Source organism: Pelmatolapia mariae, linkage group LG1 (genome assembly GCF_036321145.2).
Source record: "Pelmatolapia mariae isolate MD_Pm_ZW linkage group LG1, Pm_UMD_F_2, whole genome shotgun sequence".
Classification (NCBI taxonomy): domain Eukaryota; kingdom Metazoa; phylum Chordata; class Actinopteri; order Cichliformes; family Cichlidae; genus Pelmatolapia; species Pelmatolapia mariae.
In genome coordinates, this window is record NC_086227.1 from 4040010 (window position 1) to 4055713 (window position 15704).

Genomic DNA, 15704 nt, shown 5'->3' on the forward strand with positions numbered 1-15704 from the left:
CAATAACAAAAAGAGGCTGGAGTGACACCTTATCTGAAGTGTATGTTGTTCAGAACATCCAGCATACACTTCAGATGTCTACTAAGAATAGTGCATCACAATTACATCCACTTTTCTAACTAATCATTGCCAATGACACTGTGTTTTCCCTCAGTGCAGTTCTGATCAGTCTACGGATCTTGGCCAACATCCTGGTGCTCCTTTCTTTAGCAGGGAGCATATACATCATTTACTTTGTGGTGGATCGTTCTCAGAAACTGGAGCAGGAGAAGCCGGAGCTGACGCTATGGGAGAAGAATGAGGTACAGGAACAGACTGGACGTCACCATCCTTATCATCAGTTATTTTAATTGGATAATCCAATATACAATACAGTTCTAAGGAACCACTGAAAGTGGAGACTTGACATGGACCCAGTGGAAGGCAACTACTAAATGTATATATCCATCTGCCAATTTTAGAGAGCTTTAGTCACCTTACAGCAACCAGCTCACTCTCACAACAAAATGTGTAAGCGATGCTGATCAACTGTGCAACACACGCACATGTGTACTCTGTGTGCATACACACATACAGAATTTTTTTTTCTCAACAGTAGCTGTAAAACTGCTACATGCCTACATCTTTTGACCTGTTTTTTGTAACACACATTGTTGCCCAAAGGACTTACTCATTCATCCAAATTATTGAATTCAGGTGTTCCAATCACTTTCATGGTCACAGTTGAATAGGCACGCAGACTGCTTCTGCAAACATTTGTGAAATAATCGTTCTTTCTCAGGAGCTCAGTGAGAGGGCATTGCGGTACCGTGCAACAAGTCCAGTCTGGAATTTTTCTTGCCATCAAATACTCCGCAGTCAACCGATAGTGGCATTATGCCACACTGGAAGTGACTGAAAAAGGCAGCAACTCAGCCACGATGAGGCTGAGGCCACGGAAAATTTCAAAGCGGGGTCAGCGGATACTGTGGGATGTAGTGCCCAGAGGTCACCAACTTGCTGCAGAGTCAATCTGTACAGACCTCCAACATTCCTGTGGCCATCAGAGCTCAAGAACATTGCATAGAGCTTCATAGGTTTCCATGGGCAAGCAGCTGTATCCAAGCATTACGTCACCAAAGTGTCTGATGTAGTGGTGAAAAGTACACTGCCACTGCCACTTGGGTAGTTATAGCCGAACTTCTTGCCACACACACATAACTGAAAACTGCACCTAATGAGCATGTTCAGTTATTATAAACATTCAATGAATGAATTAATCAATGAATCAATTAATTAGGACCCTTGGAAATCACTGAAATTGTTAGAAACAATGAGACTTATATTTGTTACATGTATTTCAGTTAAAATAACAAACTTTTCTCCAACTACCAACTACCCATCAGTTACTTATGTATCCATCTTCTTTCCAGGTGAGTGTAGTGGTTTCTCTCATCACCATGATTGCTCCATCTGCTTTTGAACTGGTGGCTCAACTGGAGATGTACCACCCACGAACCTCACTGCGATTCCAGTTGGCCAGGTACCATTGTCTAACCGCAGCCTATAATGACACAATAATGGCATACTATCCTATTCAGAAAATGAATGGAACCCTTACACTTTTATGCCAAAAATCTAAGTTAAAATTTTCCCTTAACTTTGGTTAGTTATGTGACAATAGTGATATGAGTTGCAACTTACTCAGGCCCTGCACGTTTTTAAAGTCTTTAATTTAAAACCCAAGTAGTACAAAAACTGGTTTTATGGTTTTTTAAAGTTTGTGGTGATTTTATGGGTAACTGATATTAATAATATAGTTTCTACTAACCAAAGTTAGGTTGGTTTGTGGATTAGGTTGTTTTGTTCTCAACAAATTATACAATGTTTGTCAGTAAAAATTTTTACTTTGACTATTTCATTCATCAAGATCTGATGAGAGCCCTCATTGGAGCAGTATTTATATAATAACTGAAAGGTCTTACAATGCTCATCAATTTACAGGGTCCTTGTCTTATACCTTGGGAATCTCTACAGTCTCATCATTGCTCTCCTTGATAAAGTCAACAGTATGAGCTCTGCTGTGAGTATGTTAACTAGCCCCAGTTAAGAATTAGTTCTCTTGTTTTAAATTTGAACACTATTTAGACAATAATATAAGATTAATAATTTAATTTGCTGGTCATTCATTTTGCCACAGTTACTAGAAAATAGCACAAACAAATTACCAAATATTTAACCATGGAAGAATTGCTACAAAATTCATGTTTTGAAAATTCAGTATTTAGTGGACCTTCTGACAAAATTAAAAAAGTAAATGAATATTAATATGAGTTTAAATCTGTATTGTGACTCAGGCATTTTATTTATTTTTTGTTGCAATTTATTATTTAAAAATACAATGTGGAATTGATTGTTAAGGGGAGAAATATCACTGATGAAAAAGTACCTAACTCACAAAATCTCATCAAATACAATACATATGGCTTTAAACAGTTAAACTGAGATTCATATCATTCAAGTGAAAATTCAGTATATAGGTTATTTTGATGTTGACATGAGCAACACATTGGACAGAAAATAACTGGTAAACTTAGGGTTATGCTAACAACTAGCACTATTCCAGTGGTATTACTTTACTACTTATTAGAGCCAAAGTTGAGACTTTAAGAAGGTAAACACAGTTCATTCTATCTTCAGTGTCTTTAAAATGTGTCCAGGTATTCTGTTTACTTTTTATGCACATAAACTAACTAGTTTGGAATTATTTTCTATTATCTTTATACTAATGGTAATGCTAATTGTGTAGGCTAAATAAGCTAATATGCTAAAATGCTCAGTCCTACATTTTAGACGTCTAAATTCAGGGGTTGCATCCTTCAAAGGCCACATTTGAAGGCTGATTATGTCACAGCAATGCGAAGAAGACTGTTTTCCTGGGATCTGAAGGATCCATGAGGTGGAACCTTGGTGGCCCACCCTATCCCAAGATTCGTTGCGCATTGGTGGTTCTAGAATATTTTTTGAAAAGGATGGTCCAAGGAATGCAGTCAAGGAATAAACTCAAATGTAATTACTTGTTTTTATCTCACTCAAATATCCTGTAGCAAAAATATTAACAAGAGTCTAAAATGTCAAAATTCTACAAAGTTTCAGATGTGTAACGAGTTAGTGATGCTTTTAAAGCTTTTACATTAAAACATAAGCAGTCAAAAAACCAACTTACATGTTTCAGAGTTTGTGTAGATGCTATGGAAAATTGATACTAAATATATCCAGATTTCCCTTCAGTTGTGTATAACTTTTAAAATCCCCTGCACATACAATTCAGTTTTGATACCAAAGCTGGGTCTGTTTAGTGGTGTGAAGCTTAATATGCTTCATTGTTTTAGGGAGAAAAAAGCCAACAGTGACCAACAGTGTGATTACATAATTAGATGTTATTTCGAGGTACTTTATTTCAAATTATGTTTTGTTTTTTGCTACGTTTTTTTTACAGTAAAGTAGACATTCATTATAATGTAAATAATTTAAGTAAACCGTAAATAATTTTACAAACTGCCTAAGTAATTCTGTGTGTAATGGATGTTCCACTAGTCATCTGTTCTTTTATATTAAATATAAAAATGATAGTGATAAGAACTTTTCTCCTGATTATTTGAGATTATACATTGAAACCTGGATCCTCCGTAGCCGGTTACCAAAATTACATGAAGTACCCTCAGAAGGTCTGCTCGATGATGTTAATGCAGCACTACGGATGATACCTACAGCCACGCTTACCGAGACTAACAAGCTAATCTACAATACGGCAGCAGTGATCAGTGAGATGCTTGGCTACAAGTTGAACAGCCACAAGGGGCAGTACCCTCCATGGAGAAGGAGGCTAGAGGGCAAGATCAAAGTAGCACGGAGGGAGGTTAGCCAACTAACGGAGTTGCAGAAAGGTGCGACAAAGAAGGTGCATAAAAAATACAGCAAGCTGTCCATACCTGAGGCCTTGGAAACTGCCAAGCAAAGTAATAAAAAATTTGTACAAGATCAACAGGACCCTAAGAGCCTTCATCAGGAACTGAATGGGGATGTGGCGTACAACACTAGAGGCCAACTCCAAGCCCATAGCACAAGTCACCATCAAGTGCGGGATCTACCAAGGAGATGCTCTGTCCCCACTGCTGTTCTGCATAGGCCTGAACCCCCTCAGTGAGATCATTAACAAGACTGGCTACGGATACTGACTACGGAACGGAGCAGTTGTCAGGCACCTCCTGTACATGGATGACATCAAGCTGTATGCCAAGAGTGAATGAGACATCGATTCACTGATCCACACTACCAGGATATACAGCAATGACATCGGGATGTCATTCGGGCTGGAGAAGTGTAGTCGGATGATAACAAAGAGAGGGAAGGTAGTCAGAACTGAGGGGATCGAGCTACCAGAAGGCAACATTGCAGACATAGAGGACAGTTACAAGTACCTGGGGATCCCGCAGGCGAATGGGAACCATGAAGAGGCAGCTAGGAAAGCTGCAACCACCAAGTACCTGCAGAGGGTCAGGCAAGTCCTGAGGAGTCAGCTGAATGGTAAGAACAAGATCCGGGCTATCAACACCTACGCCCTGCCCGTGATCAGGTACCCAGCTGGTATAATAAGTTGGCCAAAGGAGGAGATAGAAGCCACTGACATAAAGACAAGAAAGCTCCTTACCATGCATGGAGGGTTTCACCCCAAGTCCAGCACCCTGAGGCTGTACGCTAAGCAGAAGGAAGGGGGCCGGGGACTGATGAGTCCAGGATGAGACAACGAACATCCAAGAATACATTGGGAAGATGGCCCCAACCGACCGCGTGCTCAGTGAGTACCTCAGGCAGCAGAAACCCAAGAAAGAGGAGGAAGGCGAGGAACCATCATGGAAGGACAGGCCCCTGCACGGTATGTACCACCGGCAGATAGAGGAGGTGGCTGATATCCAGAAATCCTACCAGTGGCTGGACAAAGCTGGACTGAAAGACAGCACAGAGGCACTAATCATGGCAGCACAAGAACAAGCTCTGAGTACAAGATCCATAGAGGCTGGGGTCTATCACACCAGGCAAGACCCCAGGTGCAGGCTGTGTAAAGATGCCCCTGAGACAATCCAGCACATAACAGCAGGGTGCAAGATGCTAGCAGGCAAGGCATACATGGAACGCCATAACCAAGTGGCCGGCATAGTGTACAGGAACATCTGTGCCGAGTATAACCTGGAAGTCCCGAGGTCAAAATGGGAGATGCCCCCAAGGGTGATGGAGAATGACCGAGCTAAGATCCTGTGGGACTTCCAGATACAGACGGACAAAATGGTGGTGGCTAACCAACCGGACATAGTGGTGGTAGACAAACAGAAGAAGACAGCCGTAGTGATTGATGTAGCGGTTCCGAATGACATCAACATCAGAAAGAAGGAACACGAGAAGCTGGAGAAATACCAAGGGCTCAGAGAAGCGCTCGAGAGGATGTGGAGGGTGAAGGTAACGGTGGTCCCCGTGGTAATCGGAGCACTAGGTGCGGTGACTCCCAAGCTAGGCGAGTGGCTCCAGCAGATCCCGGGAACAACATCGGAGATCTCTGTCCAGAAGAGCGCAGTCCTGGGAACAGCTAAGATACTGCGCAGGACCCTCAAGCTCCCAGGCCTCTGGTAGAGGACCCGGGCTTGAAGGATAAAACCGCCCGCAGGGGCGAGATGGGTGTTCTTTTTATATATAAATTGAATTTAGCATCTTTAGCATTTTAAACATCTTTTCTTGACCTAAGTTCACACATAACTTAGGTTATTCTCTTTTTTTTTTTTTTTTTTTTTTTTTTTTTTTTTTTTAAACCTGTCCCGTTTGGTTCTTTTGCCATCAGAATTGTTGTCTAAAGGCGAAGAAAGATGCCCAACGGATTTACTTTACCAAATGGACCATCCCAGCCTTGCCGTAATGGTCCATTTGATTTACCTTTTATTGTTTATTTTATTTTATTTTATTATTATTATTTTTTTTTTTACTTGCTAGATACGGGACAGGGGAAAAGAAAAGGGAGAAAGAAAGAGGGGGGAAAAAAGCAAAACAAAACAAAACAAAAAAAAAAACAGCGGAGAAGAGGGACGGGGATAAAGGGCAAAAAACAAAAACCAACAAAATAAGCAGACAAAAAATACATATATCGATCACCTGGATCACCTGTTGAGAAAGAAAAAAGAAAACAAGCAGAAGAAAACGAGAGTAATAGAATAAACAACATCACAATGATATATGGGAATATAACACTAAATACTTAATATTAAACATTATTGTGCAGCACGTAAGATCGACAGCGCACAGTGTGCTTTGAGGTAGGAGCCAAAAAGGGTGTAGTTTGTGTGTGTGATCACCTGTGTGTACACCTGTGAGCATGAGCGCGCTTGTATTTAAAAGGTTCCTTAATGTAATGATCTGCTAGAGGGTGTGGGGGGCCACAGTCCCATCCTCCAGGGCATGAAGCAGGTATGGAGGAGATCAAAACTCCAGACATCCAGAGGCCCCCAGAACACAAGAGACCAAGGAAGACCAACAGAGGGGCAGCCGCGCCACTGTCCCAGAAAGAGCTGAGGAGAGTCCCAGATGAGGTTATAACTTAGGTTATTCTCATTTATTAACACAAACCATTAATTGGTGGAAACTGCCATTAATCACAAGTAAATGTTATCTAACAAATCAATACACTACATCACTGACAATTAAAATAGTTGTCTATATTATAATTTGTGTATCTTTTCCTAGACTTACGTGACTTACTAGGAACTATAGTTTGTGCATTCTTTTTCACAAATACGCTGTGATAAAGAGAATACAGATGGAAAAAAGAGTTTACCCTTCATTTTACCTGAAACAGTCAGTCATAGATCTATAAAGTAAATTTAAATCATTAAGTGTTTCATGAATTTGAACTGGACTGCAGTATTTGAGTTAAATACCTCCCTGGATCATTTTTCAAAATGTGCATAAATATATATGTTATAATAAAACGAACCTATAGGATCTAATATAATTGCTACTTTTGTGCTGCTGTACAAATTTGTTTATTGGCTAAAGTTAACACTCTGGTCTAAAGGGACTCTTGTCTTTATATTCCCACGGTGTTCTCTTAGCCTCAGATACATCACACACTGATTTAAATATCTTAGTTTTTTCAAGTAACAGTAAAGCAATTTGGATAAAATAAAGATTTGTTACTGTTTCTTTCAAACAATGTTGTCCAACATATATCTAGTTGCTACTGTCACAGTTGGACTAGACCGTTAACAGCCACTCACTCGAGCCACTCGAGAAGAAGCTCCTTCTCGGTCATCATGGAGTTTCTAAGGATGCAGCCCTTGAATTAAGAAATACCTTTGAAGTCACTCATATAATTAAAGCATAGCACACAGCTGTATGGATTGTGATCTGTCTTCAAGGTCCAAGTGAGTAACAGTAACTGGAATGAGTCCAGCTCCTTTCTGGCCACAATATCTCATCCTGAGGGAAACAGCCTCTCCACCCTAGTGTCAGATATCTCCCTCTCTAAGAATCACAACAGCACCACAGCAACCATCGCCACAGTGCTGGCTGTAACCAGCAGGAGCAGCTCAGGGGACGTCTACAACCAGACAGCTGTGTTTGGAAAGAACACCCGACAACAGGATCAGTGCTGGGAAACCTATGTTGGACAGGTTTTGCTTTCTGATTGGATAACGGTGTATATTTGTGGACATGATAAAAATATATATAAACATTATGACCACCTGCCTGTTGCCAAAACATCAAATGATAGTGATGCATTGTGTATTCTAACACCTTTCTATCAGAACCACTTTTTCAGAATTGTTTGAGCTACAGTAGCTCGTCTGTTAGATCGGAACACGTAGGCAAGCTCTCCTAGCCATGTGCATCAATGAGCCGCACGAGCCCATGGCCCTGTCGCTGGCTCCCAACTGTGAAAGTGGGAACACCCCAAAAGTTTTGGAGCTCCTCTGAACCAGTCCTCCAGGTTGCTCAAATCCTTACGCTTGCCAAACTTTGAGGGCAAAATGTTAACTTGCTCACTAATATATTCCACCCAGTAGCAGGAGAGATAATCAGTATTATTCACTTAACCTGTCAGTGGTCATAATGTTATGCCTGGTATACATGATATATATATATATATATGTGTGTGTGTGTGTGTGTGTATGTAAAATAAAATACTTGTATATAGTATTTGTAAATTTCCCTGATGAATATGTGTATATTGTGTCTTTAGGAGATGTTGAAGCTGTCCATCATTGACATGATCTTCACAGTGGCGAGCATCCTGCTCATTGACTTCATCAGAGGTCTAGTGGTTCGCTACCTCAGTGACTGCTGCTGCTGGGATTTAGAGAGCAAATTTGTAAGTTGGTTGCAAGCTTTTGCTTTTAAAAAACTTAGCAAGTAAATGCTAAACATGAGAATTAAGGTATTTATTCTTATTCTATTGAATGGAATTCTGGATACATACACAATACACAGGTCACAATGTTTCAGACTTGAAAAAGGAAATAAACCCAGAGAATGATTTCTTCTCCAATATTGGAGACATCAGCTGTTGCTGCCACAGTGATAAACAGTTTAATCACACCATTAAATGATAATGATAAATGATAAATTATCAATAACGTTAAAGAATATTTAAATCAGTATCTGAAATATGGATTAATGCAGAAACAGGGATGGACTTTCAACTGGACCTTTCAACCCAGGAAAAGGGTGGATCAAGAGGTGGTGGAAGCAGCTAAGCTGTGTTTGATAACTTATTAGTCAATGTATAACAATTGAAATTTGCAAGGAATATAAATTTTTTTTTATAATATTTGCTGTATATATAAAGCACCAGGCTCTAGCGTTCAGCTCAAAAGCAAATCAAATTATATCAAATCAGATATATTTATCTGTGGTGACTTTAACATTGTCCTGTTGAATTAAAAAAAATCATAAAAAAACTAATGAGTTAACACAACAGTTGGGCTATCCGAAAATCACTAGGCCAAACAGAATTACACTTCGGTGTGCCACCCTAATTGATAATAGTTTCAATAATTTTTTTTCCAGTTTTTGCAGTTTGACAGTAATCACAAGAGACCACAACCAGGGGAAAAAACAGACTCTAGACTTTGTGGGACAGATAAACATAAATTACTCTCTGACAGTCAGTATGGATTCAGACTGAACCATTCAACTGGAGGGCATTAATTGGATCAGTCGAGCAGATTATAAATGCTACAGAGCAGAAACGACATGCAGCTGGAGTATTCCTAAATCTTAAAATATTTGATGAAAGTGATTATGAAATATTAATTAATAAACTGGAACGATATTTAATCAGAGGGGTTGTACTACATTGGGTGAAAAATTATTTGACCAGCAGGAAACAATTTGTGAGATGGGAAAGTAATACTCCTCATGTTTGGATGTTGCTTCTTGCATTACCCAGAGTTCTGTCCTGGGTCCAAAACTATTCACTATTTAAATAAATGACATTTGAAGGGTATGTGATATATTAAAAATACACATTTTTGCTGATAACACAAATATTTTTGTTATTGGGGGAAATCTAATGGAAATGCTGAATATGATTGCTATGATAAAATATGATAAAAATGTTCAAAATAAAAGTGGTTTGAGAGGCAAAAACTATCATTAAATCTATCCCACGTTTTCTTAAGCCTCAATAGAGAAGCCGAGAATTCCCTGTCCCCAGTCACCTCCTCTAGCATGTATGGAGGAACAGCAAGGCATTCCCAGACCGAGTGAGAGATATGATCTCTCCAGGGTGTCCTGGGGCCTCCTCTCAGTGGGACATGCCTGGAACACTTCACCCAGGAAGCATCCTGGTCAGATGCCTGAACCACCTGAACCAGCTCCTTTCAATGTGGAGGAGCAGTGGTTCTACTCTAAACCCTTCCCGAATGGCCGACCTCTTCACCCTATCTCAAAGAGAGAGGCCAATCACCCTTCAGAGAAAGCTCATTTCTGCCGCTTATATCTGCAGTATTATTCCTTTGGGCACTACCCAGTAGGGATGGGAAGCTGGTTCAGGTTCAAAAGCTGGATTTGTCATACTGTGTTGGTGCTTACAAAACCACCATGAAAGCTCAAAGGTCTATATGCATATTTTAGAGCAATATATAATTTGATCCAGATGTCGTTTTCAGGGAAGACCTTGCATATTTCAGCAAGACAATGCTAATGCTGTATCTTTTACAAGAGTATGTCTTCATAGCACAGGAGTCCTGGTAATGACCGGGCATCCCTGCAAACCAGACCTTTGCAGTAACTGAAAACATTTGGCATGTCATGAAAAGACAATAAAGACCCAGAGAGACTCTTGTCTGACACAGGATTGTTGCAGTGATTACTTTTGTTTTGTCTTTTCTCAGCCTGAATATGGAGAATTCAAAATAGCCGAGAATGTCTTGCATCTAATTTATAACCAAGGAATGATCTGGTAAGTCTGAAAAACATTTTACAATTCCAAAACCACAGGACCTATTTCAGAGCTAATGGCCTGACTAGTGCTGACAGGTCTCCATTACCCTGTTTAACGGACTGTAGCTCTCTGTAATCTTTCCACTACACCTCTTGATTGTATTTTCTCATCTAATTTCAGAAACGTCTCCTTGCAGCAATAAATGTAATGAAGTGAAATCATGAGCCACTGAATGTAATATCTTTTATATGAAGTGTGACCTTATTGCCTATGTGTGTGTGTGTGTGTGTGTGTGTGTGTGTGTGTGTGTGTGTGTGTTACTGATCTATCTCTTTCTTTCCTTCAGGATGGGGGCATTTTTTTCTCCCTGTCTTCCTGCCTTTAATGTGCTGAAGCTGATTGGTCTGATGTATCTGAGGAGCTGGGCTGTACTTACCTGTAATGTTCCCCATCAGCAGGTCTTTCGAGCATCCAGGTTTGACACACACACACACACACACACATTTGGTCCCCACGGTGCAGAAAGTCCCCACCAGGATAGTAAAAGTCAGATTTTGGTCCCCACCAGGATAGTACGAACCCGTACACACACACACACACACACACACACACACACACACACACACACACACACACACACACACACACACACACACACGTGTGTGTATTTATATCCTTGTGGGGACATTTCATTGACACAATGCTTTCCCTAGCCCCTTACCCTAACCCTAACCATCAAAAATGAATGCCTAACCCTGACCCTTACCCTAAACCTAACCATAACCTAATTGTAACCCTGACACTAAAACCACATTTTGAGGCTCAAAAATGCCTTCAAACTCGTGGGGACCGGGATTTTGGTCCCCACAAGGGCTGTTTGTCCCCACAAGTATAGTAAACTACCAATTTTTGGTCCCCATGAAGATGTTAATACCCGTCCACACACACGCACACACACACACACACACACACACACACACACACACACACACACACACACACACCCAGATGAAACATACCCAAATTTCCAGTATAGTTAAAAAAAAATCATTTGATGACTTTTTATTTTACGGAGCCCCGCAGGGGACATGGGAGAAAAAAAAATTAAGACGGACCTTTTGCGAGATCTCGGAAAAGTAACTCGGGATCTCGCAAAACTTTTGTGAGATTTCGCAAAAGAAACTCGGGATCTCGCAAAAGTTTTGCGAGATCTCGCAAAAGTCCGTACCATACACCTCCAAATCAGCACTGAAACCTTAGAAACAACCACAGCGATGGAGGACACACACCCATTTGAGCGATTCATAGATTTTTACTTTGAGCTTGGACTAAACTATAAAGACATTAAAACTGTGCTTTGCACAGATACCGATGGATGTACGCTAAATGCAGGGAACATGGACTACGCGTGAGGAAAGAGTTACAGCTGTGACCATTAGTACACTCATCAAGTTCAAATGATGTCCATTTCAAAGTAATTGCTGGAAAGGACATTGTCGAACTCGGTGCGAAATTCAGGATAAGAACTGTAAGTGCATGGCACTTCAAGGGTAGCTCCACAGGTATGAGCAACAGGCCTTCTGTTGAGCCCAGTTTCAGCATTAAAGCACACCAAAATTTTTTCAACACATATCACAGAAGATCCTGTGCAGCTTTTTCAGCTTTGGTTTCATCAGCGTTTTTAACATAACGCTGAAGATGGTTAAAGGTTGTCTGTTCTCCGTGAGACAGCATCAATTTTGTTGTTTCAAATAGCTGCACTAGTCTTTTGCCTGTGGCCTTCTTTTTCTCATACAGAGACAACACACTTTCCTTGTCTGACAGTTTCAGCTGCAGACGTGCCATGGGTGTGGAGAAGCAATCCATTATATACTTTGGCTCTTGGAGAATGGCCTTATGAGCCATTGTTTCAATGGCAGGCTGCATGTTGTTCTTAGGTGGTAGGAAGTGGGAACCCATCCTTGTAAAAAGGTCAAGCAGGTCCTCTTCATCATTTTCATCCATTGTGCCTTGGAGAGCCTTCTCAACAGCTGATCTCTCAACAGGAGGGAGATAGTTGAGAAATGATTTAATCAGAATGTCTACATCAACTGAGTCCATTCCGTGGATGCAGGCTAAAATGAAAGCCTTTGACAGCCTCACTGGAAAGACACCGTGGTCTAGTAAGCCTTTCACCCATATCTGCCCAACTGCTTGCCATTCAGCCTCACTAAAGTCTGGCCTCAGCCTTGGAACTCGTTCATTTTCACCTTCACACTGTTCCAAAAATTGCTCCCAAAATGCAGTGTAAACCTCCCTTGACACCCCAGCATCATCAACAGCATTTTCATTTACAAAGTTCATCTTTAAAGTCTCATTCATTATGCTACTGTCCATAAATACAGCCAAAAGATCATCAACAACTTTTATCCTGCAAATTGATACATGTAGGGGGCTCTGTGGGTCTCCTGAATTTGATGGGGAAAGTTGGTTGCTTGAATCTAAAGGCAAATCTTGTGCGATGAAATTCAGTCCATGGTCCTGAGTAAAAGACAAAACATGCACATTCCATAAGAAATGTAAATGAATAGTACAGATTACACAATATCAATGTTCTGAAAAAGTTTGAAATTTATTTGTCTAATTTTAGTGGGCTGTACATTCCCAAACCATGGTTGCACTTCAATTCAATTCAAATATTTATTGTCATTGTCAGAAAACAATGAAATTGCATTTGGAGCTTCCATACACCCGTGAATAAAATAATAATAAGTGTAAAATATGACTCCAGTGCAATAAAACAGTCCTTAGCAACAACATACAACATGACAAGTAATATTTAGAAGTTGGATATGGTTATTGTCCGTGAGAGAGAGGGGACAAAGAGTTCAGAAGCCTCACAGCCTGTGGATACAGGCTGTTGGCCAATCTGGATGTTCTGGCCTGTATGGACCTGTACCTTCTCCCTAAGGGCAGCAGATGGAAAAAGTGGCGCGCAGGATGATATTGGTCCCGCAGGATACTGTGCACCCTCCTCAAACAGCGAGTGCGGAAGATATTACTAATCTCTGGCAGAGTTGTTCCAATAATTCTGCCAGCTTCTTTCACCACCCGCTGTAGTGCTTGCTGATCGGCCTTGGTGCAGCTGGGGAACCACACTAGCAATCCATACATCAGAACGCTGCTAATGGCACAATTATAAAAGTTCAGCATCAGAGGTCTGGGAATGTGTGCACTCCGCAGTCTCCTCAGGTAGTAGAGGCGCTGTTGGGCCTTCCGTGCAGCTAAGGTAGTATGGTTGCCCCAGGACAGGTCCTCGGTCACCGTTACCCCCAAGAATTTAAAACTGCTCACCCTCTCCACCTCCCCACCGCCAATAAAGAGAGGCAGATGGTTGCTGTGACCCTTCCTCCGGAAGTCCACAATGATCTCCTTGGTCTTTTTGGCATTCAAGACCAAGTTATTTTCGTGGCACCATGACTCTAGTTGTTGCACCTCTGTCCTGTAATTTGTCTCATCATTGTCAGATATAAGTCCGAGCACTGTAGTGTCATCGGCAAACTTAACTATGAGATTGGACGCACAGGAGGAAATGCAGTCATAAGTAAAGAGAGTGTATAACAGAGGGCTCAGGACACACCCCTGAGGGGCACCGGTGTTGACCACAAGGGTAGAAGAGGTGTTCTTACCCACTCTGACACTCTGTCTACGGTTAGTAAGGAAGTCTGTAATCCAGTTGCACAGAGAGGAATTAAGACCCAGTTGGTGAAGTTTGGGACGGAGTCTGTATGGCCGGATGGTATTAAAAGCCGAGCTGTAATCCACAAAGAGGAGCCGTGCATAGGTGTTCCTGTTTTCCAAGTGCTCCAATAGTGTGTGCAGCACTATGGCGATCGCATACTCGGTTGACCGATTCTTCCTGTATGCAAACTGGTGCGAGTCCAGAGGTGGTGGACAAGCAGCTTTAATATGTTTAATAACCAGTCTCTCCAGACACTTAGCGGGAATGGGAGTGAGTGCCACAGGTCTGAAATCGTTCAGACATGAGACATTTAACTGCTTTGGGATGGGAACAATGATTGCCGCTTTAAAACAGGATGGTACCAGTGAACAGGACAACGAGGTGTTATATATAGAGATGAAGACGTCTGCCAGGTCCGCAGCACAGTCTTTTAACACCCGGCCCAATACTCCATCTGGCCCGGCCGCCTTCCTGGTGTTAATGCTCCGGAACACACGCCTCAGCTCGTGAGTGCTCAGGACTGGAGCAGGGTCAGTTGAGGGGAGAGGGGACAGGACAGGGTCGGTGTTCTCCCTATCAAAACGGGCATAAAAGAAATTTAAATCCTCAGCCAGAGTAGGACTATCGGCTGAGGATGATGGTGTTCTCTTTTTGTAGTCCGTGATAGCCCTGATGCCCTCCCAAACCTGCCTTGGGTTTGTGTTGTTCTCAAACCTGGCCTCGATACGCCTCCTATGCTGTTGTTTGGCGGTCTTAATGCCTCTTCTCAAGTTGGCCCTGGCAGCACTATATGCCTCCTGGTCTCCAGATTTAAAAGCGTTGTTCCTCGTTCGAATGAGTTGTTGGACTCCGTGTGTCATCCAGGGTGGATTATTAGGGAACACACGGAGTCGTTTCCAAGTTGTTACATTATCCACACAGAAACAGATGTAGTCCAAGACAGTGGAGGTGTAACTGTCCAGTGCAGTACGATTGTCAGTGTCCTTCACCTTGAATACATCCCAGTCTGTGCGATGGAAACAATCCTGAAGCATCGGGGTAGCATCCTGCGGCCATGTTCTCACAGTTTTAATTGTAATCCCAGTACTCTTGATTTTTTGTGTGTATATTGGGTGTAGCAGAAGGGAGAGATGGTCTGACAGACCCAGGTGGGGATAAACCTGGGCTCTGTATGCATTCGCCATGTTGGTGTACACCTGGTCTAGCGTTCTATCTCCTCTGGTAGCACACTTCATATTTCGGTGGAAATTATGAAGTACAGATTTCAAGTCCGCATGGTTAAAATCCCCGGCCGCAATAAAAACGCTGTCCGGATGTGCTACCAGGCTGTTATTGATGCTGCAGCTCAACTGTGCTAACGCTAGCTTAGCATTAGCGTCTGGTGGAATATAAACAGCACAGATGTAAACGGCAGAAAATTCCCGAGGGAGATAGAATGGACGGCACTTTAACACCAACAATTCCACCTCTGTACTGCACAGTTTTTCCAATACCGTGACATTCGTGCACCAAAAG

At 41.7% G+C, this 15704-nt stretch overlaps 1 protein-coding gene across 1 annotated transcript in view; it reads left to right on the forward strand.

Annotated features, from left to right (window-relative positions):
- The window catches only part of LOC134629520 (transmembrane channel-like protein 3), a 47889-nt gene that overhangs the window by 17200 nt on the left and 14985 nt on the right, over positions 1-15704 (forward strand). Inside the window, exons 10-16 of the mRNA XM_063476948.1 lie at positions 155-302; positions 1413-1522; positions 1984-2062; positions 7440-7694; positions 8264-8392; positions 10419-10486; positions 10815-10943. Coding sequence (XP_063333018.1) covers positions 155-302; positions 1413-1522; positions 1984-2062; positions 7440-7694; positions 8264-8392; positions 10419-10486; positions 10815-10943 — 918 coding nt within the window. The remainder of the gene's footprint in view (positions 1-154; positions 303-1412; positions 1523-1983; positions 2063-7439; positions 7695-8263; positions 8393-10418; positions 10487-10814; positions 10944-15704) is intronic.